This window comes from Aegilops tauschii, chromosome 6 (assembly GCF_002575655.3).
Source record: "Aegilops tauschii subsp. strangulata cultivar AL8/78 chromosome 6, Aet v6.0, whole genome shotgun sequence".
NCBI classification, from domain to species: domain Eukaryota; kingdom Viridiplantae; phylum Streptophyta; class Magnoliopsida; order Poales; family Poaceae; genus Aegilops; species Aegilops tauschii.
In genome coordinates, this window is record NC_053040.3 from 445,010,744 (window position 1) to 445,025,359 (window position 14,616).

General features: G+C 48.0%; 1 protein-coding gene across 1 annotated transcript; it reads left to right on the forward strand.

Annotated features, from left to right (window-relative positions):
- Window positions 1-8,328: 8,328 nt before the first annotated feature.
- Window positions 8,329-11,734, forward strand: LOC109753455 (WAT1-related protein At1g44800). Its single transcript, XM_020312356.4, has 4 exons — window positions 8,329-8,657; window positions 10,059-10,121; window positions 10,228-10,899; window positions 11,227-11,734. The coding sequence occupies exons 1-4, from the start codon at window positions 8,464-8,466 to the stop codon at window positions 11,459-11,461; spliced, it is 1,164 nt and encodes a 387-aa protein (XP_020167945.1). The 5' UTR covers window positions 8,329-8,463; the 3' UTR covers window positions 11,462-11,734.
- The last annotated feature ends 2,882 nt before the right edge of the window (window positions 11,735-14,616 follow it).

Consider the following 14,616-nt stretch of genomic DNA (forward strand, 5'->3'; position numbering starts at 1 on the left):
CTTGGATGTCACGTAGAAAAAACAGATTAATTGTAGATACAAAGTGAGAGAAAATGGAGTAGGATCTTATGTGTGGTTTCCTCTAAAATTTATATGGAATAGGCCATTCCATAGAAAAAAAACAAAGAAATGTAGAACAACAATTTCTTTGTTCCAAATGTTACAAAAGAAACATTTTCTATGGGAATCTTATCTTCCGAAATTTTTACACTAGTCTTTTGTACCAAACGGGGCCTTAAAATCTGAAGGAAAATAACTCACATTATAGTTATCTTTTCACATGTATAGGTAGAAAACACAAAGTACAACATAGGCGTGCATACAATTCACATTACTTACCCACCCTGTGCGTTCAGTTTATTCAGTTTACATTGTTCGGTTTATACGGTTTTTTGGTTTGTATGGTATTAATACTTCAGTAAATACGGTATGAAATTAAAATACGGTTTGGTTTCGGTATATACCAAATTATTTTGGTATGGTTTCGGTATATACCATAATAACCAAAGTTGGTGCGAATTTGAAAATGACGTAATAATAATTTGCAAATTTATGACTCAAAACACATACTCCCTCCGTTCCAAAATAAGTGTCTCAACTTTGTACTAATTTAGTACAAAGTTGTACTAAGGTTGAGACACTTATTTTGGACGGAGGGAGTACTATTTTACACAAATAATATATAGCTATATATATAAGTACATATGCATGCATTGATTCATCTGTTGATGGTTATGGACGTGCTTAGCATTTTAAAAGATAAAAATGACTATGTTACAAGAAAAATTTATGTGCTTAGTAGTGAATTTGACTCATGTACAAGAAAAATTACAACTTGTATGGTTGTTCATCTCAAAAAATATAAATTTATTTTTTACTTCGGTTTATTCAGTTAACCGTTCGGTTTTTCGGCATATACCATAAAAACCAAAGTTCAAATCGGTATGAAAAGTCCATACCATACCGAAACCAAAACCCATAAAAATCATAAAATTGGTTCGGTTTGGTTTATTTTTTGTATGGTTTTCCGTTTCGATTTTCAATGCACAAAGTGATTACTTACTAAAGATTAGAGTAAGTTTCAAGATTGACTAAATCACCATAAGCTCCTCGTTGTTGATAGTATATCATGATGATCTCCCTCAGAGAACAATTTAGCATTACTTGGACACATGAGGCGCCAAACAATGATTGTTTCTCGCCTAGCCGTCTCTCGTTTCCTTCTCCTTCCCCCACACAAGGTGGCTAGGGTTTCTCCCTCTTCTCTAGCAAGGCCGCTATTCCCCTCCGTCTCCAACCATCATTTAGGCACGAGGAGACGGATCGGTTCTTCGTATGATGTGTATTTTCATTTTGTGTAGGTTTTTGTTCATTCATCTTAGCGGCAATGTTGAGGCGCCGACAACACCGCAGAGATGGTGAGGCGGCAAAAACATCGCGGAGATGGTGAGGCGGCAAAAACATAGGGATGCATTCTGCATGTTTGTAAAATTTCGTGATGAAATAAATTTTGCACAAAAATCGCAAAGTATCTTTTTCATCACTTGTTCGAACTTAAATAAGTGTATTTTATATAAAAAAAACAGGTTAGGTGGAGCCGGGGAGGAAAAAAAATCTACACTCAACAAATAGCAAGTTATTTCTGCCTACAAGGTCAGGATCGATTCTTCTTGCTGGGCAAATGCCACATCATGGATGCCATGTCACGCAAAAACACCTTCTCCAATCTTCTTTGGGGTTGCAACTTAACCGGTATCGAAAGTTGAAGGTTGTGCAGTAAGCTTAAGTTCAGGGTTGAACCTCAAACCATATGGTTAAATTCAGGGTTGAAAAGTGCAGCACCTTCTCTGAACTTAAAGAACAAAGTCAAAATCAGCAAGAACAAGGCATTTTGCAGCACGAGGATACTTCGTCGGAACAGGTTCTTATTAGAACAAGTGTACGGTGTAATTTTTATCAGCAAGAACAAAGCATTTTTCAGCACGAGTAGACTTCAGAGCGGGTCCTTATTTAGAACAAACGGTTCTAACATCATTACTGCAGAACAAACGGTCATAATCAGCAAGAATAAAACATTGTGCAGCACGAGGAAGACTCGAGAACAGGTCCTTGTTTAGAACAAACGGTTCTAACATCATTGGAACAAATGGTCATAATCAGCAAAGAACAAAACGTTGTGCAGCACGCGGATACTTGAGAACATGTGCTTGATCCCGAAGACGACACCTGAATCAGGAACAACAGAGGCAGGTAGCACAGATCCGTCGTGACAAGGGAACGGATCGAGAACTGACGGTGCGCGGTGGCGTCTCCATGTAGAAAGGTCAAAAACACATGCGCTATCCAGCTGAGCTAGGCATCGATTCTTTGCGAGTGATGAATGAGGAATCCGTTGGGTGGCGGTGTGTCCGGCTACGTCGGTCTGGATGCCAGGTTCAGTTTCCATTTGCAGGAACATGCTCGATGACTCCGTTGAGAAAAGGTGAGGAAGATTATGCTGGGTCACGCACAAATGCCGCCGAAAGGATCTCTTTCCTTTTTGAGGGGAATGCTGCCGAAAGGATGTTTGGCGAGGTGCATTAACCTCCGTGTGGGTTGGCTGAGCAGCAGGGGAGGAACCAAGCAAGCAGCACGTTTGTCTGCAAAAACAGGGGCAATACTTAGCTAAGTACATTTTGTTTGTATTTAAGGTCGGAGTTGAAGTCGCAAAATGTCTATGGAAATGCTAAAAATCCGACGGATTCTTAGACGGATTTTCATGGAAAATCTAACGTTTTTCATGGCAATTTACGTTGGCGTAAGAATGGTAAATTTAGTTTGCAAGACTGACAAATTCTTAGCAAAACTATGAACTGAAATGAATTTGTCATGCTCGCCAACCAAACTTGCCATCCCCGACAAACATATTGCCAGATGAGGATTCTTAATCATGTGGCGAGATTTGGTGTCAGATGATTTAGATATATGTAAGGGTTCAAGGGCGGCAACTGTGGCTCGATGTCTCCATGGCGTTAGTCCTATAGGGGCATGTGCACGAAGATTCCCGGCTGTCATCGACAAAGTCAAGCTGGCGGCAGGGGAGCGGCGACAACCGTGCATCAGCGGCTTGTTTTGACGGCAGTAATAGCCGTTCGGTGGTCTCAGAATCTTAATGTAATTCTTAATATGTTTGAGATACTTTGTACGGTCGGTAAACTTTTATAATAGATTTGATCCTTTTCATAAAAAAAATACTTTGAGTAATAAATATTTGACTCTGAACTTGATTATTTGATATTTATCAGCATGCATACTGTTACTAAATCTTTCATCTATTATAACCATTTGAAACAGAAATGGGGATCAATTTCAGCCAAGCACGCAGGCAGGCACGCCAAGCTTGTGTGCACCTGTCATGCATGAGGGAGTGGATAAGCGCTGGGCGAGGATGCCACACCGGCCGGCCGGATAAGATGCAGAACAGGAGTACGTAGTAGGGTTTTTCATTCCTTCCAACAAAAGACAGCATTACATTTATTTCCTCGCTGCAAAAGGAAAAAAGCAAGCAGACGATACCCCGGGCCGGGTGGCCCTGCAACTCCAGCCACGGGTAGTTTAAGCTGACAGAGCATGCATCCCGGGCTTCAAAAGCCGGAAGTCATTGCCGCAAATGACAATGACATCGACGATGGCATGCGAGCACCGGCAGGGATTGAATATTCGAAGGCCGATATCTCGTATCGGCTGTGTCATCTGCTTGTAGTGACAGGGTTAGCATTGCCATTTGTTTAGTTAATCTGATCGAAAGTTGCAAAGCTTTGGGCGGAAGCGGCTGGGGCTCGTCCATCATGCATGTATCGTACGCAGGTGGGAGTAGGAGTTAGCAGGTCGCTGTAGGTCCATAGCTACGACGACTTGCTTTGGCGAGACGACCGCCGCCGGTGGGTGGTGGCGGCGGCGGTGTAATTTGTTCTCCCCAGGGAGAACGCCGATTGGAGGCGAGGGTTGGCCACTGCAATGGGCCTACGTACCTCTTTCTTTTTTCCTTTGCATTGTCTTTCTCCCGGCTGGGCGATCACTGACGTTGACCGGCGAGAGAAAGCACGCCATGAGTGCGTGCGTGTGTTTCATGCCCGCCAGACCACTGATTCCCATTCCCATGGGAACTGATCAAGGCGGTGTGGAATGTGTGATGTAACACACGATCCGGTTAGGCTCGTGGTTTTTTTTTAAGAAAAGGAGGATGACCCCCCGGCCTCTGCATCTGGGCAATGCATATGGCCACTTTATTAATTATTCTCACAAGACCTTACAAAGCCATACAACAGCAAGACTAAAGCCATCGTCTAAGCAACAACTCTCGCAACACCTATCCAATTGATGAAGGGGCGCAGATAGTCTGGGCCTAATACCAAATAGACATCACAGCCAAACCTAAACATCTAAGACCTGAGGTCCCAACCAGGACGCCTGCCGGGTATGGGGCACCTACCAGTCCGGCGCACTCCTCAACCAGGACGCCTGTCGGGTATGAGGCCGCCGCAGCCACCTGCCACCAATCCATCTTCAGAGCTGTACTGTTGCATGTACCGTGCCAGGTCTCTCTGCCATCGACGCCACCACGACGCCCAACAGCGTCGTCCTCCTGCGCGAGTCCATCCTCCCACAGCGAACTCTGAATCTGCACCGCGCCACGCCGTCAAGATCCGTCGCCATCAGTGTGTAGGATGAAGCACCGCTCCACCAAAGAATCCGTCCTCTGGTCCCTCGATCACGTGTGTACCTCCAAGAATGACGCCCCCAAAGGAGGAACGACACCGTCATCCGATCATCCGATCTAGGGTTTCCCCCGGAGGTAGCAGAGAGTGGCCTTGAACTTCTCCACGGCGATGCCTTCAAAAAGGGAACGACGCAGATAGCGCCGCTACCGCCGGCCTTAGCAGAAGCCGAGGCAAGTTTTCACCCAGATCAGTTCGAAGGGATCCAACACTCGTGCCCGGGCCGCCGTCACCACCAGCACCACCAGGCAGACCCTGGAGTACCGGCAAATCAGCAAACCGCCGGCACCACCGCATCCACATCGCCGGCCACGCCGGGCCGCCGCCATCCCCCGCGCCGTCCGGGTCAGAGACGGAGCCGCCGACCGCGCACAGGGACACGCCTGCACACGCCGGAGTGCCGCCGAGAGCCCAGCGCCCGCCACCGCTTGCCGAAGCCAACCGCCGCCCGAGCACTGGCGCTACCGTGGAGCCATCAGATCGGGGAGGAAGACGTCGCGCGCCGACCATCCTCGCGGACCCCTCCGCACGCCCGAGCGCCGGCGCCACCGCGGCACCATCAGATCGGGAGGAGGAGAAGCCCGCGCCTCGTCGCCCCGCGCAAACCACGCCGCCGCCAGCGCCACCAAGCAGGGAAGCCCCGCCCAGATCCACCGGCAGCCCGACCTGCCGCCGAGCCGAGCTCCGCCGCAAGGGCCGGCCGTCCCGCGCCGCCCAGGATCCTCGCGAGGAGGGAGGGAGCCCTGCCGCCGCGACGCACGCGCGGGCTTTGCCCGGCGGCGTCCCCTGGCGGCGGCGAGGGAGAAGAAAGGCTCGAAAGGGGAGCGGCGGCGGCGATCTAGGGTTCTGCCCGGGCCGCTCGCGGGAGCGGCACGGGGGACGGGCAGAAGCGGGGATACCACACCCATCAGTTAGGCTCGTGGTAATACTGGCCAGAGACAAGATCACCATCTGTCCATTTGGATCAAACAGTACAGTCCGATGTGGCAGTGAGTCAGACTTACTCAGCTAAGATTGCGGCAGTTTGATGGACTTTTGTTCAAATAACTAACCCTACCCACAAGAGATCGACATCACTTCTCTCTTTCACGTGTATGGCACGGAGCAGCAGTATATATGGTACTTCCTCTGTTTCCTTTTATAAGATGTTTAGATAATTTTCAGACAAAGCACAAAACAGTTCAATGTCAACTGTCCAAATCGTTTTATAAAAAAGAAAACGGAGGAAGTACTTTAATAAGTTATTATCTGCAGCTTAGTGACACATGGTACAATATTGAGTGTACGAGTCCTTGACGTATGCGGGCTAGTCAGCCTAGCCTCCTCGACATGGCAGAGAGAAAACAAAAACCAAAGCCGCGAGATGGTATAATGGAGAGGCCACAACCTCCACCGTGTACTTTCGTGTCAAACCAAACACAGCTCTATCCCTTAGAGCATGCCTAACCGGCCCCTTGTAATTTAAGTGTGATTTTTTCATAGTCCCATGTAGATACACCTTATACCTAAACCATCCAGTTTACATTAAGATCCGTGTTATCTTCACATATGAATTTCATTTTTTTGTTTCTTCCAAACAAGAGAAACATTTGACCTTGAAACCTTGCAGCTCAACGATACACAAGTGCCACTCTATGTATAAAATCTTTCTGATTCTTGTATGAATTTTTTTTTCAAATTACAAATTTTGAATAAGTTGCACCATTGTAAAAATTCTTGTTGCGCCATAAAATCCCCAAACATGTCTTCACATGGTAGTACTTGTGTGATGTTGATCCGCAAATTTTTCAAGTTTAGATGTTCTTTTATTTAGGAGAAACAAAAAAGAGAAGCTCGCCCACACAAACTTTGATGCAAAAATGTACGGCGAGGATAGAAGATATAGCTGTATGGCAGTAGAATCACAACTTTCCCATAATTTAACTCGTCCAATGTCTCCTCAAATCTTAACTCCTTAAATATAAGAAGTTAAAAAGTGATTACTAACTTAATCCTTAAAACTTAACTCCTCAATTTTTGAACACAAATTCATTTACTTTTAGGCATGGCTCAAAGTGTAGAGCTGCCTGCTAAGAGAAGCAAATTTGAGTTAAGTTTCACTACTCAATTTACTTCATTCAATGATATCTTAGGCACATACTTCACTGGTTCTGAACTATGAGAACTAACCCAAAGAACATAACAGGAAAAATTACACACTCGAAAAGAAAACATAACTTCCTTGACTGCTCTTACAAGTCCAATCAATACCTTCTTCATCTTTCGCTCTTCTCTGTTGACTTTGCTTGACATGCACAATTGTTTCTTCTCTACCTCCCCATGAATAAATTTGGACATTGCATTCTCTGTAATGTCATCTCTAGCAACTAGTGCACCAACATCCAATAGACCTCTCTTGATCAATACATCAATGGATTCTTCTCCCAAAACCAAAAGTTGCAACCTTTTTGCATACCATCAAGCAAACATTGAGCTCAAATTATTTTGAAACCATACAACAACCGCACAATATTGCACTCACTTTGTCCAGTTCACATTTGTAGAAGACCCATATGGGGTGTTCTTCCGTCTTCGAGACCCGGTGCAGCACCAGCCACCAACAGTCGTCACACTTTATGATTAGCAAAGGGGAGACGACAATTTGTTGGGTGAGGGCTAAACATGGCCGGCCAATGGACGAGGATGTGCCGGCAGTCCAATGAGCCATGAGATGCGAGCGCGAGAAGAGGAAGACATACCGCGAGGAGCCCCGGAGGCTGCGCGGTTCGGTTCTCGACGAAACGCGACGACACAAAGGCCTAGGTGCGTCAGAGACAACAACGACATCGACATGCGTAGATGCTTCGACTTCGACGATGGCGATGACTGATGAGGGAATCGAAGTGGGGCAGAAGGGCGGCATGTGCTACAGGGGGTCCGCGGTGGTCCGGTTTAACTCAAAACAGAACTTTTTAAGTAGTTAAAGCCTTTTAGAGGAATGTCTAGAGATGCTCTTGCCAGTTGCCACCACACACTCACCCATGCCTCATTGGTACAGCAATCCGGCATACATCTCATCCGTACCACACCAAAAAACCAACTTAAACTCGTTTTCCCTAAATTTCTCCTAAAAGCAGTTTTCTGAAAACCCAACATTAAATCACTTGAACATTGGTGATACATCTTAATTACGAGCTGATTAACTCATTGACAGTACGCTGATCCTCATCTAGGTTAGCTATTACACACACCATGCACGCACGCATGAACATGTATGGTTGTTGGCACAAGAGCACTAGTTAGCTCTAGCTAGGGGCAAGGTGAAGTAAGCCTCAGCTAATGAGCCCAGTTCCCACAGACGTTGACTCTGTCGGCTTCAAATTCGTCTCCTTTGCCCGGAAATGGAATATTAAAAACTGGGAACGGAACATACAGCTAAGCTACCACTAACGCAGGCGCATCCATGACTCGGATCCACCGATCGATGGCTACACTACGCTTTGCATCCACCTCCTGAACCCTGGGTATGCGTACTGTGCGCAGCAGCGTTCGAGCCTCTATATAAACGAGACAGCAGCCGCGGTGTGAGCTCATCGCCTCATCGGTCACATTGCTGGCGTAGTGGTTACTTCCCGTCGAGCTACCATAGCAACAAGAGAGTGAGTGAGAGAAGAAGAAGAGGACTTGCAATTGGAAAAGTTTGAAGTGAGGAGAGATCGAGAGGATCATGGGCATGGGGTGGAAAGTTGTGAGCGATGTGAAGCCGTACCTGGCGATGGTGCTGCTGCAGGTGGGGTTCGCCGGCATGTACATCGTCGCCGTGGCGTCGCTAAAGCGCGGGATGAGCCACTTCGTGCTCGTCGTCTACCGTAACCTCGTCGCCACCGCCGTCATGGCGCCCTTCGCCCTCTACTTCGAGAGGTAACGACTCATCTCATCCACGCATCGCATATCATGGCCTCGTTTCGCATGCATGCATTGGTGCATCATGCGAAATACGTAGTCACGTGTGCATGCCAGTGAACCGCGCGTGCATGCATGTTCTTTGCCAATTTTTCCTTGGACACACATTTAGCACATGAGTCGCCATATATAGTACAGTCTAAACAATATGCTATACTTGGAAGTTTGGAACTGTGAGCTCCCACATGCATGGATGCACGTTCATGTAGTTTTTGCCTCACAGCTGCAGCACTTGCACATCAACGATGACCCCGAAATGGCTCGATTATTTGTTCCAGTTCTCGTTTAGTACGTTCGACAAAATTCCGAGGGAGGGACAATGTACATGAATCAAGAGAAATGGGTAGATTGGGAAGATTAACAACGCCAGCTTGCCAATCGAGCAAGCACACGTATAGTTTGCTCAGTTCTTTCTCATTTTCGTCTCATTTAGATGCATTGTTCTTTTCTTTTTACCTGGAGATACCTTATTCCCGATCGACCAGTACTCTGGACCAGGGCTTATTCTTCATACCATATTCTGTTTTGCATCGGCAAAGCAGAATAATTGTCACGCGTTATATGAGCTAGCATCTGCATGTGTATGTGTATATATGTGCGTGCCTCAGCCTCATCATGCAGCATCGATCTATATATGGATGGATCCACCAGAATATCAGAGTGCATTGATTAGCATAAGTAGAAAATGGCACATAACAAAGCAGGTTATGTGTGTGCGTTGTGCCGTATGTGTGCTTACGTACGTGTAAACGCACTTGCCAACCTTCCACTAGCCCTGCCCTCATTGGTACCATGCATGGAACCCACATGCCAGCTAGAAGCATGCATACTAGGTACTCGCTCCGTTCCCAAATATAAGTTTTTTTTTAGAGATTTCAATGCAGACTACATACAGATGTATGACGTATCTTAAAGCATCTTCAACAGACGCGCCAAATAAAGCGCCCGTGAAAAACATGGCTTTTAGCGCGCGCGCGCCCAAAAACAACGCTCCAGCAGAAGCTGTAAAATAGAGCACGCACAAAAACAAAGTTGTAAATTTAGCGCACGCGGGCTTCGGGGTTGCAATGTTGGGGCGCCGGCTTGTGCGCGCGGGCTGCTGCATCCGGGGCTGCCGGGTTGGGCGCCGTGTTTTTGTGCGTCTGGTAAACCTCCCATGCGCAAAAGCACTATTTCAGCGCTGCAAAACTTTTTTAGCGCGCGTCTGTTGGAGATGCTCTGAGAGTGTAGATTTACACATTTTACTCTGCATGCGTAGTGGAATCTCTAGAAAAACTTATATTTAGGAACGGAGGGAGTAGTTTAGTTCAATTAATTTTTACTCTACCTAAATCATGGTTCATGCTCCAACTTGTGCAGGGGACTGAGGCCAAAGATGACAATCACCATTTTCATCAAGATCATGGGGCTCGCATTCCTCGAGTACGTCCGTATGGTTGATTAATTCTATCGACCGTCGTCTATCCATAGTGATCATGTGCAAAAATCTTGTTACTGACATGTGGCTTATTGGGTCGTTACCTCGCAGGCCTGTGCTTGACCAGAACCTCTACTACATGGGCGCGAAGCTGACCTCGGCGGGGTTCGCTGCCGCGCTGATCAACATCCTCCCGGCCGTCACCTTCGTGCTGGCGCTCATCCTGCGCATGGAGAAGGTGCGGCTGCGGAGCCTGCACAGCCAGGCCAAGATCGCCGGCACGGTCCTCACGGTGGCCGGCGCCGTGCTCATGATCCTCTACCACGGCCCCGCTGTGCAGTTTCCCTGGACCAAGGGCCAGCATCACGCCAGCGGTGCGGCCGCCGGCGCCGATGCAGCGGCGTGGCTAAAGGGGACCATCATGGTCATCGCCGCCTGCGTGGCCTGGTCGTGCTTCTTCGTCCTCCAGTCCAGCACGCTCCGGGATTACCCGTCGGAGCTGTCCCTCACGGTGCTCATCTGTGGTGTGGGCTCGGTGATGAGCACCGGCGTCGCCCTCGTCGCCGAGCGTGCCAACACTCAGGCATGGGTCATCGGCTTCGACGCCCGCCTCTTCACCGCCGTCTACGCCGGCATAGTGTGCTCCGGCGTGGCGTACTATGTGCAGGGCATCGTGTCTAAGCAAAGGGGCCCGGTGTTCGTCACAGCCTTCAACCCGCTCTGCATGATCATAACCGCCGTCATGGGCTCCATCATTCTCAAGGAGGAGATCACTCTCGGAAGGTACACTACATTTCTTCATTACCATGTCAGGATCGACAAAGACATATACTTCCTCCGTCACGATTTATTGATCCACATGATTTTTTGGTGAGCATATATTTCTCGACCAAAAATGTGTTATGTGCTACAAATATATTTGTATTGTTAGATTTTTGTTCAAAGAAAATCTTTAGTGACATTAATTATTTTTAGAGCATACAACATATATTTTGTTAGTCAAACATATAATTAAAGTTTGACCCAAAATATGAGTGGAACTAATAACCCAGATGAAGTATTACATTAGTGCAACAATGCTAATGATACCCTTTCATTTTCTGCTTTCAGTGTGATTGGTGCAGTGATCATCGTGGTAGGGCTCTACTTTCTCATATGGGGCAAGAGCAAGGACAACGTCAACCAAGTCCCCGACGACTTCGTAGCCGGTAGCAGCAAGGGCGCCGGTGAGCTGCCCTTAACCTCAGTGACTAACGGCAACGGCAAGCAGCACGAGCTCGGGAACGGCAAGTTCAACGGCGGCTATGTGTTGAACGTCGAAACGCCGGCGAGCAATGGCAACTAGGAGTACTAGCTAGTCAAGAGGTCGGACCATATGCCGATCGAGCAGTCTGTCTAACTATTTTCCTGGTAATGCATGCATGCATGGAGACGAAATTTTTCTTCATTTTTCTTCTTTTCAGCTTCTCCCCTGTCATGTGAGAGAATGATCAGCGAGTGCTGGTTATACCAAGTGTAACGGCCGAGACCGCATGTACGTGTCGTGATCGCTTGCTTAATGTAACTTGAGAATGCCTAAAACTCATCTAGATAAGATATAGTTTGGCCTTATTCACCTGACATTGACCTCATCATTGTTGTTATTGTGGTTCAGTCACACGTGTTATCCCTACACCATCAACATGGGCTGTCATTGGTCATTTTTTCCCCTTGTGCTGCCTTTTCCGGTTGTTATTTGGGCCGGGCTGGCCATGTTTCATATATGTCTATTTACGTAGTTGAGAAACAGGAAGGAAGAGCTTACGCGTGCATCTTCTCATCCCTCCGCTCGCTCGCGTCGCCTCGGGGGGGGGGGGGGGGGGGGGGGGGGGGACTCGGGCGCCCCAACCGCCGCCGCCCTCGACCGCCCTCCTCCCCTTCTTCCCCGCTGCCGCCGAAGGAGGCCGATGAGCGAAGCTCGCCCGGCGGACGGCGGACGGCGGGCCTTCCTCCTCTCTTCATGAGGGGATCCTTTGGCTGAGATGCATCGGCGTCCCTGGGCGTACAGCATGGAGGTGGAGTTGGCGCGCTCGGGCGGCGGCCCGATGGGATCCCGGCGGCGCTGCGGGGGCTGGCGGCGGCGGATCTGGGGTTTCCCGCCCCAGATCGGTTCTCCTTCGGGTGGTCGGGCTCAGGCGCCGTCCGGCAGTCCTAAGCGGTGGTGGGCGCTCGCGTTGGCTATCCTCCTTCACTGATCTAATTGGGGGTGGCCGAAGACGTTGGCGTGATGCCGGACCCGAGCACGGTGGCGGCGTCGCCCCCTTCAGGGATGACGGTCGGGTGGTGGGTCCTTCTGGCGGCGCCGGTGGCGGCGGATCTTGGGATCCTGCTCCCGGGGACGTCGCAGGAGGCGGCGGCCCGTGCACGAGAGATGAAATTTCTTCGAACAGATCTGAGTGAAAACTTGCTTTTGACTACTGCAAAGGCCGGCGGTGGCGGCGATGTCTGTGTCGTTCCCTTCTTGAAGGCATCGCCGTGGAGAAGTTCAAGGTCACTCTCTGCTACCTCCGGGGGAAACCCTAGATCAGTTGATCGGATGATGGCGGCGCTCTGGTGTTGTTTCCCCCTTGGGGGCGTCATTCATGGAGGTACATACGGGCTCGGGGAACAGAGGACGGCTTCTTTGGTGGAGTGGTACTTCATCTTATACATTGATGGCGGCGGATCTTGGCGGCGTGGCGCTGTGGAGATTCGGAGTCTGATGCGCGGAGATGAACTCGCGCAGGGAGGTGGCGCTGTCTGGCGTCGTGGTGGCGTCGACGGCAGTTAGACCGAACAAGGTTGATGCAGCAGTACAACACTGAAGATGGATTGGTGGCAGGTGGCTGTGGCGGCCTCATACCCGGCAGTCGTCCTGGTTGAGGAGTGCGTCGGACTGGTAGGTGCCCCATACCCGGCAGGTGGCCTGGTTGGGACCTCAGGTCTAAGATGGTAGGTTTGGCTGCGAGGTCTGTTCGGTATTAGGCCCAGACTATCAGCATCCCTTCATCAATTGGATAGGAGTAGCGACAGATATTGCATAAACGGTGACTTTAGTTTTATTGTTGTATGACTTTGTAAGATCTTGTGTGAATAATTAATAAAGTGGCTGCATGCATCGTCCAGATGCAGAGGCCGGGGGTCCTCCTCCATTTAAAAAAAAAATGCGTGCATCTTCTACACATGCACCTGATATGGTATGATGCCCAAATGTCGAGTATGACGTACAATGCAACTTATTCACTGTTGCTTGTCTCTTCTATTATTTTCTTTTTGCATTTGCATGGATCATGTCCTTTTATCTCCCTAGGCAATATGACGATGTGTGTCTTGTTCAGTCATAACTGTACATATAAATTGCTAAAGAGGAAGAAAACAGAAACAAGCCTCCGGATAATACAAACAACTAAAAGAGCAAAAGAAAAACTAAAAAGGCAAAATTCACGCGGATCCGATATATCATCAATTGCAACTTAGTCGATGAAAGTTTAGCCAAACCGATAGTATTCCCTTCCTACAAAAGGAGAGTAAAAGCACGCGATATACCTGGATCCGCACTTTGCGCGATAGGCCCGGGTAGCCTTGAAAACTCTGGCCATGGATAGAAAGCTGACAGCCCAGTGGCAGATTCAGCCCAATGGGCCAGGCTGATTAATTAGTGAAACTTTCCATTAAACTCTTACTTTTTAATATATTTGATTCTCAAGAAAAAACTTTCTAATATATTTTTTCAATTGATATATAGGCTAATGGAAAATCCTGGCCCATTCGATGCCAACAATAATGCTTCTCTGTTACTTAAATTATTGCGGCAAAATGACACCGATGCTTGGTATCATATCGATCGGCTTTGACATCATCTTCTAATGACAGGGTTAGCATTACTACCGTTTAGTTAATCTATATATCCAAAGTTGCAAAAGTTGAGGCAGAAACTAGCGGCTGGGACTAGTCGTTCCGGTGCCAAAAGTAATGCTTCTCTGTTGCTGTGGCTGCTGTCGTTTCAGCGATCAACGTCTATAATCTGTATACGTACGTACGCAGGGAGGAGATAGCTACGTAGGACTTGCTTGGTGAGACCAGCTGTGGTGGTGGCTGTGCTGCTGCAGCCCTTTTTTTTAGCAACAGTGCTGCTGCTGCTGTTCTATCCCCGCAGGGAGCAACGTGGATTGGAGGCAAGCTGGCCACTAGAATCAATGGCTGAAACTAGATAGGCCCATTGGCCTACATATGTACTCCATCTGGTGCTTTTTACTCCGCATATTAAATATATGTCAAGTTAAATTTTGCAAAGTTTGATCAAATTTATATTCCAATATCAAATATGTATACTCCCTTCATTTATTTATACAAGACCACTATAAACATTTTGCATCTATATAAGGCCATTAACAGTAATCGAGACAAAATTAATGATTTTTTTCTCATACTAGCAACCTGTCAGTCATAATGATAGCCAGCTGCTTGCTCCACTCAGTTTCC

Coding starts and splice junctions, on each gene's coding strand:
- LOC109753455 (XM_020312356.4), top strand. CDS start 8,464: ATGGGCATGGGGTGGAAAGTTGTGAGCGATGTGAAGCCGTACCTGGCG. Junction 8,658..10,058: donor TTCGCCCTCTACTTCGAGAG/GTAACGACTCAT, acceptor CAACTTGTGCAG/GGGACTGAGGCCAAAGATGA. Junction 10,122..10,227: donor ATGGGGCTCGCATTCCTCGA/GTACGTCCGTAT, acceptor GTTACCTCGCAG/GCCTGTGCTTGACCAGAACC.